At 33.9% G+C, this 18,212-nt stretch overlaps 1 protein-coding gene across 1 annotated transcript; it reads left to right on the top strand.

Moving 5' to 3' along the window:
• Nucleotides 1-427: 427 nt before the first annotated feature.
• Nucleotides 428-17,101, top strand: LOC129800953 (putative fatty acyl-CoA reductase CG8303). Its single transcript, XM_055845698.1, has 2 exons — nucleotides 428-1,052; nucleotides 15,927-17,101. Exons 1-2 carry the CDS (start codon nucleotides 428-430, stop codon nucleotides 16,646-16,648), a joined length of 1,347 nt encoding a protein of 448 aa, XP_055701673.1. The 3' UTR covers nucleotides 16,649-17,101.
• Nucleotides 17,102-18,212: the final 1,111 nt, after the last annotated feature.

The following is an 18,212-nucleotide window of genomic DNA, read 5'->3' on the forward strand; positions in this document are numbered from 1 at the left end:
GATGAATTGGAATATAACACGGTTCCAACACCTAACGAAATTATTATGCTTCTGATAATTATGCTTTTATAAGTGTTCCTGTGATAGTTTATTGCCCTAACGTCAACCTTCACCTGTGTGATTTTTTTCCTCCCATGAGTTCGATTATTCGTCAAGACCTGTACTTTACTATTTGATTTTTTATTTGCCGAATTCTTGAAACAAGTTCTCTTTTTTGCTAGAACAAGAAAGATTGTATAAATAGAGGTTCAAGTGGAGGCTTATATTTTAGTCTGTATTCATCTGTGTTGTGATTTAAAACTGTGGTTCTTTTTACGTGTAATTTTTCGAAACATTAGTGAAAGACATGGATACCAAACTTGTTCGATTTAGAGATTATTTTGCCAATAGAAGCATTCTCCTTACTGGGGGAACGGGTTTTATCGGGATGGGGCTTATCGAGGGATTGCTAAGCTCCAGCCCTGACCTTCGTAAGATCTACGTCGTGGTGCGTGAGAAAAAAGGTCAATCGCCATCGGAGCGTGTTGTGAAGCTCCTGTCCAGCGAGATCTTCAACCATTTGTCTGCAGAAACCAAAGCAAAAGTAGTGCCCATTGTGGGAAACCTTACAGCTCAGGATCTTGGACTGGATCCCATTACTCTTAAGGAAATTAGGGAGACAGTAACTGTAGTTTATCACAATGCGGGTTTGATCAAGTTCAACCGTAGTCTTAAAGAGGCTGTTCTAATGAATGTTCTCAGCACTTTGCGTTGTATTGATCTGGCCAAAAGTCTTGTACATCTCTCGGCCTTCATCTACTCCTCTACAGCTTTGGCTAATTCTAATATTCAAGATAAGATCCTAGAGGTTGTTTATAAAACCAAAGAGTCTCCTAGAGAAATGATCAAACTAGCTCTCGAGACACCTTCTACAATTGATCGAGTGGCAGAGATCCGGGAGGATTTCATTGAGGGTCATCAAAACACTTACACATATTCTAAGCAATTGGCAGAGAATCTTATTCTTGAGGAAATGGCGGGACTTCCAACGGGGATTGTTAGACCATCATTAGGTAATTAAAAGGACATAGAAAAGTTATATTTATAAAAAAAAGTCTCCGATAAATTGAAAATTCAGTGCGGTTTGGTATTTATCATTTGATACTTGGCAAATGATGATGAGTCAAAATGACCCTTACAGGGAGTTCCGGCTTAACTCTGTAAGAACGAGACACTTTTTACGAATCGAAAATCAACAATAAAAGTCAAACCGATAAACAAAACTTGTGAGACATTTATATCTAACCTTGAAAAGTCCAAAAGAGTCTGATTCGGTGAATTTTCTGCCTCTATGAACGATAGGAACAAAAAAGGGACAGATAATCCTAACCGGCTTATGTAGGTGAGATTCTTAACGTGAGCTAGCTCGGAGTGCATGCAAATTCGATTTAGAGCTGAAGTTGGGAGACGCCATTCAGTCATCTTGAATCAAATTCGTGAAATTATGCAAATTTTGTATTTAAACCAAAATATCAAGGATTTGGATAAACTGGCAGAAAAGTGATATATGGGTGAAATGTAGACCAGAATGTTCTCTATAATTTTCCTATAGAACATGATCTCATTGATTACTCAGAAGCCAAGATAAGCGAGGTTTTTTGTTTCTTAACTCGTTTTTTCATCCAGAGTGCCCCAAGTAGTCATTTGTTGAGCTTCAACTATTTCAAAGAATTGTTGTATTTTGTGGGACTTTCCATTTAAAACCCTATTTTAAGTGTCTTTGTGGAGTAGAGGCAGTCAAATTGGCATCTGAGTGATTTCAAAGCGTTTTTATGGGAAAAATCATTTTTTTCACACTTAAACGGCAAAATCGGAGTGATAGCGTAGTCTGAGCGGAAAATGATGTATGGACGAAATGTAGAGACAAATGTGCTCTACAATTATGCTGAAGTAATCATCAAAATCGGTTTAGCGACAGTCGAGATAATTGAGGTTATGTGATATTGAAATTCGTTTTGTGACTGTGGCGCCCCTGGTGTTGGTCCCACGAAGTTCAAATGTTCTAGAAAGTTGTAGTATTTGGTGAGATCTTTCGTTTAAGCCCTCATTCATCAAAATCGGTCACATAGAACCGGAGATATGATTTTTTGAATTTTGTGAACTTTGACCCCTCATATCTCCGGTTCTGTTTTAACCACAGCGCGCATACGCACCATTTTGGAAACGTCCTAGACTGGACTACAACATACTAAAATTTCATTAACTTGCACAATGCCGTTTTTGAGAAAAGTGACTTTGAATTTCGATTAATTTTGACGCTATCACAGCGCCACCTGTGGTGACTTTTTGAACTTCCATCTGAAAGTGCTCATCGAGACGAAACTAAAAAGGTAAAATTTAGGTCGCTATGTTAATTAGAACCGGAGATAGAGGCCGGTCAATGTTCGAACTTTGACCCCTTATTGCTCGGGTCAGGGGTTATGGATCGACTTAAGGTTTTTTTTGTTTGATAGGTATAATCAACGGCTACAACATACTAAATTTTCAGCCCGATGCACAATGGAATTTTTGAGTTATTTAACTTTTAAGATTTAAAAATTTTCTTTTTAAAAAAAGCGCCCCTAGCGGTGGTTTTATGAACTTGCGATGTTAGAAGAGGAAGTGGCATTTCACGAGAGCTTTCCAAAAAGCCCTCACTTTTTAAATTCTGACAATTAGAACCGGAGTTATGGCCATTTTAAGAAATTTTTTTTGGACCCTTATAGCTCGGGTCAGGGGGGTCGGGGGACCTTAAGTTTGGTATTGATGGAAAGCTCTAAGGCCCAGCTATAACATACTAAAATTTGAGTCCGCTGAATGCCATAGGGGCGGAGCTATTGATAAAACAAAAAAAGGATGGTCTTCAAAATGGCGGAAGGAGGGGTGGGGGTTGGGAGGTCTATGCACCAAGTTGCAATTTTCACCCGATATATAACCTTTGCCGAAAACCGCAAGTCGATATCTTTTTTAGTTTAGGAGCTATTAAGCTCCAAAGAGCGGCCGGCCGGCCGGCCGGCCGGGAACGTAACTTTGCCACATATATATTCGGAATCAGGAAGTGGCGAAACACATTTTGGCCAAATTTGAGGTCGATCGGACGGCATGAAATTTTGTTAGGATTATAGTAGGTGAGATTTTGTTAAGAATCTCACCTAATAGCCCAAAAATTTAAATCAATTTTCATGACAATACCAAATGAATAATAATTTCCGGTCTTTGGAAAAAGAGATGGCAAAGCATCCCAGCTTTGCGGAATGCTCGAATTCACGAGGTCGCATGATCTTTTGGTGCTCACTGATCTACTAGAGATTAAATTGATTTGTAAATCTCAAAAATATTGTATTGTGTTGTATTTTATTAGCATTGTTATTCAAAAGTGATTCAGAAGTGATTTAAAATCAAAAATTTATAAAGAAATGATCTTTTTAGAATGTTAGCATGAGTTATAAGCATAAGGACAAACAAGAAACCTAAACATGAGAAAGATAAGTCATTATCGGATATTTAACCGATTCAACTGATTTCAAGAGCAGTTAAACTTTGACTTTCGAAAATTCAATATGAAGATTTTTTTTAGGTCATAAGGGATGTTTGGACGAAGTATTCGTCTGGATCACCTCTAAAAATCAGTGATAAGCCCAGATAAGCTTATGGTAGCTGAGATTCTTTACAGGCGACCTCGAAATGCGTGCAACTCGGGGTGCGTGAAACTCGGAATACGTGAAAATTCGATTGTGTGTTGAATTTTGGGGGTAAAGAATCGCGTCGAGCCAATTTTATTCATTTCGACCGACAAAAACAGTTTACTCGACGCGATTCTTTACCCCCAAAATTCAATTCACAATCGAATTTTCGCGTATTCCGAGTTTAGAAGCAACCCGAGTTGCACATATTTCGAGGTCGCCTTTAAAGAATCTCAGCTACCATAAGCTTATCTGGGCTTATCACTGGTTTTAATTGGGGGTCATCGAAGGTCGGATGTTGATATCTCTCACCGTTTAAGTTCTTGAAAAAAATAGATTACATAACTGCTCTCTCTTTGAGTTCGAACAGTAAGAACTATTTTTTAACATCAAATTATCCCTCTCAATACTACCAGGTGTCAACAAATGCACGCATCAAAAATATCATGTTCTAAGCGTTTAATGTAAAACTTACCACGTTTATATACAAACTGAATAAAAACCTTATTTATCATAGTAAATGGGATTTTTTCGATGCTACTCCTGAGAGGCAATTGTTATTTACAGATTTACATTATTTTTAAATTCTCAGAAAATATTATGTGATGACAACTTCATCAGTACCCAAATAATTTTTAATTTTCTAATATTGAAATTATATTTAGAATTTAAAAGGAATGCAAAGGTATTTTGAAAAAAAAAATGGTAAAAAATAAATAAGCTTTTATGTTTGCACTAGACGCTGGACCATTATTACAATATTTATTTTCTTTTATGAAGCAATATAAGTGTACCATCAAATTCTGAAGATATTACAAGGAATAATATATATTCCAATTTTAAAGGGACAGATAATCCTAACCGGCTTATGTAGGTGAGATTCTTAACGTGAGCTAACTTGGAGTGCATGCAAATTCGATTTGATGCTGAAGTAGGGAGACGCCATTCAGTTATCTTGAATCAAATTCGTGAAATTATACAAGTTTTGTATTTGAACCAAAATGTCAAGGATTTGGATGAACTGACAGAAAAGTGTTATATGGGTGAAATGTAGACCAGAATGTTCTCTATAATTTTGCCGTAGAACTTGAACTCATCGATTACTCAGAAGCCAAGATAAGCGAGGTTTTTTGTTTCTTAACTCGTTTTTTCATCCAAAGTGCCCCAAGTAGTCATTTGTTGAACTTCAACTAAATCAAAGAATTGTTGTATTTTGCGGGACTTTCCATTTAAACCCCTATTTTAAGTGTCTTGGTGGAGTAGAGGCAGTCAAATTGGCATCTGAGTGATTTCAAAGCGTTATTATGGGAAAAATCAATTTTTTCACACTTAAACGGCAAAATCGGAGTGATAGCGTAGTCTGAGCGGAAAATGATGTATGGACGAAATGTAGAGACAAATGTGCTCTACAATTATGTTGAAGTAATCATCAAAATCGGTTTAGCGACAGTCGAGATAATTGAGGTTATGTGATATTGAAATTGGTTTTTCGACTGTGGCGCCCCTGGTGTTGGTCCCACGAAGTTCAAACATTCTAGAAAGTTGTAGCATTTGGTGAGATCTTTCGTTTAAGCCCTCATTCATCAAAATCGGTCACATAGAACCGGAGATATGATTTTTTGAATTTCGTGAACTTTGACCCCTCATATCTCCGGTTCTATTGAAACCACAGCGCACATACGCACCATTTTGGAAACGTCCTAGACTGGACTACAACATACTAAAATTTCATTAACTTGCACAATGCCGTTTTTGAGAAAAGTGACTTTGAATTTCGATGAATTTTGACGCTATCACAGCGCCACCTGTGGTGACTTTTTGAACTTCTATCTGAAAGTGCTCATCAAGATGAAACCAAAAAGGTAAAATTTAGGTCGCTATGTTAATTAGAACCGGAGATAGAGGCCGATCAATTTTCGAACTTTGACCCCTTATAGCTCGGGTCAGGGGTTATGGATCGACTTAAGGTTTTTTTTGTTTGATAGGTATAATCAACGGCTACAACATACTAAATTTTCAGCCCGATGCACAATGGAATTTTTGAGTTATTTAACTTTTAAGATTTAAAAATTTTCTTTTTAAAAAAAGCGCCCCTAGCGGTGGTTTTATGAACTTGCGATGTTAGAAGGAGAAGTGGAATTTCATGAGAGCTTTCCAAAAAGCCCTCACTTTTTAAATTCTGACAATTAGAACCGGAGTTATGGCCATTTTAAGAAATTTTTTTTGGACCCTTATAGCTCGGGTCAGGGGGGTCGGGGGACCTTAAGTTTGGTATTGATGGAAAGCTCTAAGGCCCAGCTATAACATACTAAAATTTGAGTCCGCTGAATGCCATAGGGGCGGAGCTATTGAGAAAACAAAAAAAGGATGGTCTTCAAAATGGCGGAAGGAGGGGTGGGGGGTGGGGGGTCTATGCACCAAGTTGCAATTTTCACCCGATATATAACCTTTGCCGAAAACCGCAAGTCGATATCTTTTTTAGTTTAGGAGCTATTAAGCTCCAAAGAGCGGCCGGCCGGCCGGCCAGCCGGCCGGCCGGCCGGCCGGCCGGGAACGTAAATTAGCCACATATATATTCGTGATCAGGAAGTGCTGAAACACATTTTGGCCAAATTTGAGGTCGATCGGACGACATGAAATTTTGTTAGGATTATAGTAGGTGAGATTGTTAAGAATCTCACCTAATACGCATCATGAAATACCGCCTTTTGCGTTGTGCTTACTTTTCGGCGAATAAAGACGGTCTGAAAAATGCATTAATTAGGTTTATTTTATTTAAGGCAAATTTCAGAGCATTTTAATGAGTAAACTAAGTTGCAGGAAGTTGGCAAATAAAATCTTATAGAAAGAAAAAGAGAAAATTAAAAAAAAAATGTGGCGAATAACCTTTACGATGAGCTTATAGAAAAGTTTTGGCGATTTCACCAGATCTGTGGAACCTCCTCCACAGGGACTTCCAATTTACTGCAACTTTGGGGAGCAAGGAATGGTCCTGAACCTGATTGATCTGGAAAGAGCATCAGCTTTAAGATAAATTTATTTCTTTGAAATGCTACGAAGATTGCCGGTGTCAGTCTTATGTTGTTTTCATCAAATACCAACTTTCAACCGTCTATTTAGAGTTGTTCTCGAGCTTCTCTGAAGAATTTCATAGGCGTATGGGAAACTTACATGCTTTTCTTAATTCTATTGAGTATTGAGGATCCTAAAAAGCACATTTGCTTGTGTATTTACGACAATTAATGTCAACAAATTTTAATTTAAAGTAACACAGTCCTATACATTTATAACGTTGTTTAAAAAATATTATAAGACCTTAATTAAAATAATTTTCTTATTCAATCTTAAAGTAAATATATGGAATACAGAGACCTTGAAACGAAGAAAAACATAGATAAACAGAGAAAGGAAACAATTTTTTTTCAATGTGTTCGGAAAACAGTTGAATTTAGCGAAAATAAGTTAATGAGCCTGAATTTGGATGTAAATTCTAAGGAAAAAAGGGGTGGCAAAGCGTCCGATGCTTTGCGAGCTGCTCGAACTCCCGAGAAAGAGCTCTGCCTTATATTTCTTTTCGCAAATTTTTCTCGTGCCACTGAGAAAAAAAAGGGTGCGATTAACTTTTTTCCTCGTAACTTTAATACCTTTTAGGTGTAAAAATATATCAGCATTTTTAATGTTAATTTTACACCTTTTTAAGTGTAAAATTAACATGAAAAAAGGGTAAATTTAATCCATAATACACCTAAAAAGTATAATATTTACACCAATTTCGCATCCATAATGCAGGGTATAACATTTACGGAATGTTATTTTAACTTTTTCGGATTTCTCTCAGTGATACAAAATTACTGTCGAATTAAATTTGTCTATAAATCACCTCAAAACCAGCTTGAAGTTGAAAATTGTTTAAGAAGAGGGTTTCAAAAAGTCATTAACATTTTATTTAATTTATTGGCAAAATCGGGTGAAAATTAGGCATTTGACTTTGAATAATTCAAGATGGCGTTTTTTCCGGTGATAGGTGTTTAAGGACGAAATATTCAGCTGAACTACCTCCAAAACATTTCCAAAAATCAACGACATCGTCAGGGCCAATTTTTTGCAAAATTGAAAAAACCTAAATTTTACCTATTTTTGGGGAATAGGGAACGCATGAAAGGGGAGGGAGAGAAACTAAAGAAGTTGGGTTCGAAATGACGTCATTTTAGGAGGGGTCATCGACGACTGGAAGTTGATATCTCTTACCGTTTGGATTTTATGTGGGTCAAAAAACTGAATAAGTGCGAAAAACAGTATTTTTAAAACAGAGCTATCACCGCTACTTTCCCGATCCATTACCTATTATTATCGATGCAGTCGGGTTCAGAATTAAAAGATCTTTCAAAAAAGTCCAAATTTAACCAAATCCGTCGAAAATTAGGCCCTCCAGGGTGGTTCACCTTTTACCTTGAATAATTCAAAATGGCGATTTTTCCGGTGATAGATGTCTAAGGACGAAATATTCATCTGGACTACCTCCAAAACCTTTCAAAAAATGAACGAAATCGTCAGGGCCAATTTTTTGCAAAATCAAAAAAGCATGTTTTTGGAGGGGATAAAAGGGGTGTGGGGTAATTTGGATAACTTAGTTCGATAGATAATGTTAACTTGTGGGGGTCACCGACGACCGTAACTCAATATCTCTCACCGTTTTGCAGCCAGGATGGAGAGAAGTTGAAAAAAACACGATTGTTAAAACTGCTCTCTCTTGGAGGTTGAGCAGTTAAAATATAATAGTTGCTTAGAAAAAACTTCAAACAACTTTCGATTATTACAGTGACGTCAAAGTAAAATTAAATAAGAAGGAGTTAAATGTATTTAACACTGAACGATATTCAACTTTTTACATGTTTTATATTTATGTCAATTTTGAAGCAAATTGCTTAAGCCTTTAAATAACGATTCACCATTAACATAAACAAAAACACTTCTCAATAAAAAAAAACTTAAAGGAAAATATTTGTACTTAATCGCACTAAACACAATTTTGTAAGACTCTTTCCACATTGAAGTTTTTATAACACATTTTAATTCAAATTACATCCAAAATTTAAAGATTTTTTGTTATTACAAACTGAGAAGAATAAATATATAAAGCAAGAAAATCATTGACTATTTAATTATTCATTTGCTTAATTAATTTAAGGCTGGCCGAACTTGTACGTCGATGGTCAAAACGATACCTGAACAAACTTGTAGGTGTCAAAAGTTTGTTGCCTCATGAATTTTGGGAAACCAGGTGCAAAAAATGATAGAAAAAATTACTGTTTCCAATTTTCTTTTTGCAAATTAGTTGCCCGCAATCCGTAGATCCTATTTATGTATTTCGAAAAAAATATTTCATTTTATTACACATAAAAAATAATTGTTTTCTAAAAGTTGTTTATTTTTTATGCGTCAAAAGTTTGTTGCCTCATTTGAAAAGTTACTCAAAATGGTCAAAAACATGCAATTAACTTAAAATACACCAGCTATATTTTTGGTATATATTATTTGAGAGGCCAATGGTGGGTTTGGACATTTCTAAAGTTGTCTATGTTAAATAGATGTGCATAAAAGTGATGATTAAATAACAAGAAATAATCTATTTTTTTTGATATTTCATAATTTAGTCTAAAATAACAAGTTAGAAGGAATTAAAAGGCGGGAAATCGCCCAGAGATACTGCCGATATGAATCTGCGTCGTTAATTGCCAAATTTTATGTAAAATTACGAAAGGTTATAAATAAAATGGTCAAATATTATACTGATGAGGTACGAGTACATCTGAAAAACGCTGCTGACAGACCTAGGGTATCCACTCAGAGGATTGATAACAGCATTGTAATTATCTCTGATAGTGACCCAATGATGTATGCTTCATAAATTGAAAGACAGTTGGTTGCTGAAGGAACACAGGTCCCTACTGTTACAAAAACAAGCCCATATTAAATGAAAATGATAAAAATGTTTGGGTGGCTCGCTATAAACAAGACCAATCAGAATAAAAGGTTGTAGATTTACTTGAAACATGTAAAACAAGTAAAACTACAATCTGTTAACCAGGTTGGTCTTGCTTACCAATGGAATATTGCAAGCCATCCAAACATTCTTACTATTTTCATTTAATATGGGCTTGTTTTTGTAAGAGTAGGGACCTGTGTCTCTTCAGCAATCAACTGACTGTGAATTTTTTGAGCAGACATCAAAGGGTCACTATCAAAGATACTTACAATGCTGTTGTCGACTCCCTGAGTCAAAACCCTAGGTCTGCCAGTAGCGTTTTTTAGATCTGATCGTGCCTTATCACCATATATTTTGACGATTTTATATCCTGTAGAGATTTTCCATAAAATTAAACAATTGACGACGAAGATTCATTCCGGCAATATATCTGGACAATTTCCCTTCTTTTAACTTTTTGTAATTCTCAATTTTTAACCTAAATTATGAATTATCAAAAAACAGATTATTTCTTGTTATTTATCAATACTTTTATATACATATAATTTCCATTTACAAGTTTAGAAATATACAAACCCACCATTTGCCTCTCAAATGACATAAACTCCAAATGTAACTGGTTTACATTAAGTTGGTTGCATGTTTTGACCATTTTGAATTACTTTTTCAAATGAGGCAACAACCTTTTGACGAATTGAAAATGATCAACTTTTGGAGAAGAATAATTTTTTTATATGTTATAAAATTGATTGATTTTCTTCGAAATACATAAATGAAATCTACGGATTACAGGAAATTCATTTGCAAAAAGAAAAATTCGAAAAAGTAATTTTTTCTATCATTTCTTGCACCTGGTTTCCCGATCACACATGAGGCAACAAGCTTTTGACACCTAGGGGAAAGTGCCTATGCTTGATACAGTCCAAGCTTAATAATAACTATTTTTTTCCTGTGTTAATCAATAGTTGTGACTCATAGCAATATATTTTAGTAGCTGGTCCTAAGTATCACACTTCCTGAAAAAATTAGGATCCTAGCTCTTTTTTCCTAGTTTCAGGAAGCAAAAATCAAAATCAAAAATAGATCCAAAACTGTAATTTTGATACAGGATATTTCATAAGTTTTTTCTTAATTAATGTTTCTTGTGTAAAAATCGCCACTGAATTTCCATTTTCTTCTTGAGGAAAATCTAAGGACTTCCAGGACCTATTTGAGGTGGGATTATGAACCTAATAAGTGAGACATTTTTTTGTCATAGTAGAAGAATCGCTTCGGTTTATGTGTTAATCAGAAAAAAATCAGAAACCTTGGACATCATGTTACAGTATCAATTATGGGCACTTTCCTCTACTGTTTGGCGTTAATTCGGTTTCAACGGTTCTTGCACAGTCCTGCTCTAATCTTTAATCGTTTTACCTCTAGTTCAGTTGACGATCGGATAGCAAATTGCTCTCTCTCTCTAACTAAGTAATTCGAGCACTGAAAAAAATATTAAAGAATTGTTTTTCTTTTTCAGTTTATGGCTTCTATCATCATGAAATCCCAGGTTGGATGGGGAGTTCACAGAGCGGCCACTGTGGAGTAATTCGACTTTTTATCAAAGGGGTCGGAAGGAATTTGTTTGGAAATCCCAAGAGTACAGTTTTTGCTGTACCATGCGATCACGTAGTTAATTGCATGCTTGCCTTGACCGTTTCCATTGGCTCTCGCACAGTGCCTTCTCAAATTCCTCAGATTGTTCATACATCCAACAACAAGGATACCAATCCCATAACCATACAAGACATGGCCAATATACTGAATGAGGAGTCTTGGAAGAATCCCTGTGATTCGTACTTTCTTCTGCCAAGATTGAAAATTAGGAACGGTTTAAGGTCTGATATTTATTATCTGGCGTCATATATTGCTGCTCTAATTATATATATCCCTGAGAGAATTTTTGCAATTTCACCACCATGGATGAGGTATTTTATCAACAATTATCAAAATTATGTATATAGTATAAAAAAAGCGTATTTACAGGGGCTTTCAAATATTAGATCTTCTGTACAAAAGCAAGAAATATTTTACAGAGATCAGCAGTTGTGTTTCTGATCTTCACATCGAAAATTTTGTTGAATTGTCGAAAAATCTCCACCCAGAAGATACCAAAAGATACTCGTTCGATCCTAATGATGTGGACTTCAGAGTACTCTTTGCCAATAGCATTAGTTGGCTGAGAAAATACTACTACAAGGATTCCACCAGCGTCACATGGATGCATAGAGTTGTTCAGAGGGGCTACCTGATGCTAGAATTCTTTGGATATTCCAATGCCTTTGTCATAGCTGCAGTTTTGTTTTTTCTAATAACAAAATCATGGTTAATTAGTTCAATAGTAGGTTTGTTGGTAGTATTGTTTTTTCTTTGGGCATAATTGATATATTTCGGTCATCAGTTTTTGGATAATTCATACTTAGAGAACACTTCAATGTCTTTTTTTCTTTTTATGAATTCTTGAGTGCTTAATTTAAAGAAATATTTGGCCAATGATTGGAAAACCTGTTGTTATGTAAATAGAATAATGCAATATTTGTAATTCTTCAAGTACTTTTCAGTAAATTGCGATAGAAATGATGTAATTTTGATGTTTTTCGCTTCTATGTTTTGTTTATTTTTTTCATTCTAAGATAATTATGTAAGCTCATAAATAATAAAATAGTTTTTTTATAACTAAAATTATAATTAAATTTTTATTGGTATATGAGAAAGATGTGGTTTAACATAAATTTTTCTATATAAGGTAAAGTAGCCCTTACTCGCCCGGGTTCCTCTATTCGACCGGTCCTTATATCAAAAATAAATCGAAATATTGAACAATCCTCAATACGACCAAGAATACGACAAACAATATTATTTTTTTTAGAAATTCCACAATTTTTCATTATTTGATTTTTGCATTATGTGCTTAATACTGCTTGAAAATATAAAGAAAAATCTTATTCGCTGTTTTGAAGGAAACTAATTCGCTGTATTTATTTGTCGTCCTCTTTATTTACTTGCTTTTTTTCTTTTGTCTTCATGAATTTTAAAGAAAAATGCTAAACTAAATGCTTAAAAAACATAGTTTTACCTTTTTAACCCATTCAGTCAATATACCAGAAATACTTGATATAGAATGTTCATACTTTGGCATTAGTTTCCTACAGATTAATAGATGAATTTTTTGAAAAGAAAATTTTTTTTTCTCTTCTGGGGCGCGGGGAGCCTCTGTCAAACACACGTCTTAACGGTCACTGAATTTGAATTTTGTGCATTAATTCAATACAAACTCTATTGCTTTAGATAGATTAACTATTCAAGAACACACATTGGCAACTAGAATTCAAATTACGAAAGACGAAAGAGGCCAATTTTAACAAATTCGACGAGATGTCGCATTTTCCGTCCGCCATTTTGAGCAAAAATTTTGCATGACCTTCCGCGAAGCAAGAAAACAATAACAAAATGTATTTTTATCTCTGTCGGACTATTTTTCCCAAGTAATTGAAGAATTAAAGTTACTAAAAACGCATTTCCGACAGCAATTTGGATAAAAATTTCCCAGGAATAAATAATCTAAAATCGCTCAATTTGCGTATGATGTATAATACCATGGTAAGGAATGGGTTAATTATTCGTTTTTCACATTTGGGGGAAGTGGAGCTACTTTGAGGTGTGGGAATACATTGTTATACGACTTTTTAACTCATTTTTAAAAGAAGCTGGTCTTCACAAATATTTTATTTAGATTTACAATTTTTTTGTCTATCCAAATTAAATCAAATTAAAACCCAGTTTCTTTTAGAAATATGCGAAAAAATCTTTTAACAATATAGCCCCACAGCTTAAAGTAGCCCCACCTCCCCTTATTAATCAACTAAGTGATTTTTCCAAAGTAGAAAAACTGATTTTCGAATATTCCTTGTCGAATATCTTAAATATAGTAGGCAAATAGCGGACACACAATTGTTCAAAGTTAAAACTTTAAATCCCTATATCACTGGGATTTATTAACCTTTTAAGGACGAGCATGTCTCCGATGACGCAAAAAATATTTTTCCTTCTGTCTCCTAAAGTAAGCTATCCGGGGCAATCATCTTCCAGATGAACCCCTAATTAAATAAAAAAAATAAATAAATAAATAAAGTAAGCTATCATTAACTTTCTTGTGCTTATCACTGGTCATTTTTAAAGTTCATTACTTTTCTAGGTTTCCTACCTCTGATATTATTTTGTAATTGAATCACTTTAACACAAGATTGGGGTGGTTAGTGAACGGAAGATGAACCAGCCCAATTTTTGCTGCCTTATATACCTTCCTACTCATTGATCGAAAATATCAAGAAATTGTCTTTTGTGGCAATCAAAAGAAAATCCTCATTGGTTGAATTATAAGGCCCATTTTCACACAAATAAAAGTGAGAAATTTCACTTTTTAAAACAAAATTCTTGACATACATATTCATTCATAGCAAAAATTTTTATAGTAAAATTTTTTTTTCAAGATATATTCTGTTTTGTCTGTTCTTCTGTAATCTTAAGATTTGTTTGCAATATAGGGGAGACTGGGGCAAAAAGTCACAAAACGGATATTTTATTTTTTTACAAAGTACTCGAAGGCCCCATAAATATCTAATTAGCGCAGTTTTCTAGGAAATCTACTGCTCTACAACTTTGTGAAAGTAATTTTCCTCTATTTTGTAAGGAAATACGTTTATCGAGCCGTTTTCTAAAAGGTAATTTTGTGACCATTCTCAAAAATTCTGGGGCAAATAGTATCAGGCATGGGATATTATCATATTTTGATTCGCTTTATTACGGGATTCCGTAAATTTGAAAAAATACCTAGAGGACATATTTTCATAGAAAATTTATTCCTCTACACCTTTGTAAACTAACTGAAAGATCTAACTGAAAGATAAAAACGATTTTCAAGCTATTTTAGAAAAAAAAACACACAAAAGACTGCAAATCGTTTGACCAATGCAAACAACAAGCGGCGACACATGGCATTGACGTATTTTTTGCCGTGAGATATCATAAATTGTTTCGGTTTTTCTTACTTTTCGCTCCATACCTTTTGTTACTTTTTACCCCAAGTGGTCGTTTTTAATAAAAAGATTTTTTGAGAGAAGAATCTTTGTAAAATTCTAAAATAGATAGCGGCTTCGTATTCAAAGAGTCCAAATCATTTAGGAAATAAGCATCAGTGCATAAATTTCGAATAATAAGTAGGTAATAATTGATAAATAAGTCTTCAAGGAAAATATTTTAAAAACAGGGCTAAAAATTTTGATATTTTTTATTTTCTAAATTTCTTGTTCGAATTCGAAGAAACATACAACATCGAATGAGGTTTATGTAAGGTATTTGTGGTAAAAATTTTAAGCCGCTATCTTATTTATCTTGGAAGATATTGAATTTTGAAATTTTCGATTTGTGACTTTTTGCCCCAGTCTCCTCTAATAATTTATTGTTGAGAAATCCCACAATATTTTTGTCTGGAAGCTTTGCTCTATCATGTGAATCACTTAGCCAAAATTCACTTCAACAGCGCTTACGTTTAACTGACTAGCATTTTGACCTTGGACGGACTGTCTAATATAATCGTCTTGATCATAATTTTTTTTATTCCAAGTTTATTAGCTTTTTTGTCGATTTATATTGGAATAACCACAAGAAAAAGTAATGCTTCCATAAGGCATTGAAATTTTATCGAATATTACTTTCGTCACTCCTTGGTTCGATTTCCCAAAGAATAAAAAAAAACATTAAGCGAATAAAAAAAAATTTGAATGGACATCTTCTGATGAATATACTACCATATAATTTATATAGTGTCATAGAAAAATTGTAATATTTCAATAAAATATTAATTGCAATATACCCCGGTTCCCTGACAAAATTATTATGCTTCTGATAATAATTATGCTTTAGACAATTATTGCAAGTGTTTCTGTGATAGTTTATTGCACTAACATAAACTATCACCTATTGTGATTTTTTTCCTCTCGTGAGTTGGATTAATTGTCAAGACCTGTACTTTACTATTTGAAGTTTTTGTCTGCCGAATTCTTGAAACAAGTTCTCTTTTTTGCTAGAACAACGATGATTGTATAAATAGAGGTTCAAATGCAGGCTCAAATTTTAGTCTATATTCATCTGTGCTGTGATTTAAAACTGTGGTTCTTTTTACGTATATTTTTTCGAAACATTAGTGAAAGTCATGGATACTAAATTGGTTCGATTTAGAGATTATTTTGCCAATAGAAGCATTCTCCTTACTGGGGGAACGGGTTTTGTCGGGATGGGGCTTATCGAGGGATTGCTAAGCTCCAGCCCTGATCTTCGTAAGATCTACGTTGTGGTGCGTGAGAAAAAAGGTCAATCACCATCGGAGCGTGTTGTGAAGCTCCTGTCCAGCGAGATCTTCAACCATTTGTCTGCAGAAACCAAAGCAAAAGTAGTGCCCATTGTGGGAAACCTTACAGCTCAGGATCTTGGACTGGATGCCATTACTCTTAAGGAAATTAGGGAGACAGTAACTGTAGTTTATCACAATGCGGGTTTGATCAAGTTCAACCGTAGTCTTAAAGAGGCTGTTTTAATGAATGTCCTCAGCACTTTGCGTTGTATTGATCTGGCCAAAAGTCTTGTACATCTCTCGGCCTTCATATACACCTCTACAACTTTGGCTAATTCTAATATTCAAGATAAGATCCTAGAAGTTATATATAGAACCAAAGAGTCTCCTAGAGAAATGATCAAACTAGCTCTCGAGACACCTTCTACAATTGATCGAGTAGCAGAGAGTCAGGATGATTTAATTGAGGGTCATCAAAACACTTACACATATTCCAAGCAATTGGCAGAGAATCTTATTCTTGAGGAAATGGCGGGACTTCCAACGGGGATTGTTAGACCATCATTAGGTAATTAAACTGACGTAGAAGAGTTGTGATATAAAAAAAATCTCTGCGATAAATTGAAAGCTCAGTTGTAACTTTCAAGTCCGGTTTAGTGTTTATCATGTGATACAAAAGCAATACGCAAAATGGCTCTTATTTTTTAAACATATTTTCGTAGTTCAGCGAGAGTAATCTAGTTCTTTGTGTCATTGATAGTGTACCATTGAGCAAAAGAGTGAAATATTTCGATTAAAAATATTTGGCTACTATTCGATCCAAACTTCAGCTGTGGTTTTTATTGTGCATTAAATTATTGTGACGAATTCTTTATTGAAGTACTTTAATAACTTGAAATCTATCATTTTTGTACATTTGATAGAATTCGTTAATTTAAAATTCCGGATATTATATATTTAAGGGGTTAAATGAGTCTCGAAGACTAAAAGATAAATATGTTTTTATAAATTCTTTTTAGCATAACAATTTTTTAAAAAACTATTTTAAAATTTGATAATCCAGCTAATTAGAACTGACTTTTGGAGACACTTCTGAAAAGAACAATGTTTACGATAGTTACTAGTCCTCGAATTAGATCTACGAGTAGTCAGAAAACCAAATATTTCCTGTTAGGAGTTGATGAGTTGATCTTGTACTTCATAAAGAATTCTTTAAAAAATGTAGTTTGTATTTTCGGACGAATTTTATAAAAAAATCGTTTTCGGTGTATTTTACACCTGTCACACTGCAAAATAAGTGATGACCAAGGAAAACATAGATCTTTTATTCAAGTACAAAATAATCCTATTTTAAAAGAAGTAAACTAAATTTCAATGAAATTGGACTAGTTTTCAAGAACTATTGATTACCATTTCCAAAATTGGATTTTGAGAAGAAAATCAATTAAAGTTCGCGCTTTAATTTAATCTCTTATAAGCGATATAAGTTTCTAAAGGTTCTATCTCTATATTTTTTATTTCGAAAGACTGAAAATGTCTGGAAAATATTCCTAACATTTTGTATCAATTAGTAAAAATGTTTAAAGTTTGTTTTTCTAAATTTGTCAAAGTTTTTTGAGTATTGAAAGTCCTAAAAAGCACATTTGCATGTGTCTTTACGTGTCAATAAATTTTAATCTAAAGTAGCACACTACTAAACATTTATTAGTTAGTTTACAAGATAATGTATTATAAGATGTTAATTAAAATAATTTTCTTATTCAATCTTAAAGCATACGGAATAGTGGTACATTGGAATATAGAAAAACATGGATAAAAAGAAAAAGAAACAATTCTTTTTCCGTGTTCAGAAAATAATTTAGTTTAATGAAAATAATTTGTTGAACTTCTATTTGGATGTCAATTTTAGGGGAAAAAACATAATAGTTTAACTTTCAATAATTTGTAACTCCCGATTATTGCAATAACGTCAAATTAAAATTAAATAAAAAAACTTAATTGAATTTAACATTAAACGGTATTCAACTTTTACATCTTTTACATTTGTGTCCATTTTAAATCAAATTTCTTAAGATTTTATAAGAAAAGCTGTCAAATATGGGCGCATTCAAACACAGGCCACTTGTCCCTATATTTTTAA

Source organism: Phlebotomus papatasi, chromosome 2 (assembly GCF_024763615.1).
Source record: "Phlebotomus papatasi isolate M1 chromosome 2, Ppap_2.1, whole genome shotgun sequence".
Taxonomy (NCBI): domain Eukaryota; kingdom Metazoa; phylum Arthropoda; class Insecta; order Diptera; family Psychodidae; genus Phlebotomus; species Phlebotomus papatasi.

Excerpts from the sequence above, each read along its gene's own strand:
- LOC129800953 (XM_055845698.1), top strand. The coding sequence starts at position 428 with ATGGGGCTTATCGAGGGATTGCTAAGCTCCAGCCCTGACCTTCGTAAG. Across the intron at positions 1,053-15,926 it reads GATTGTTAGACCATCATTAG|TGAAAGTCATGGATACTAAA; the intron begins GTAATTAAAAGG and ends TCGAAACATTAG.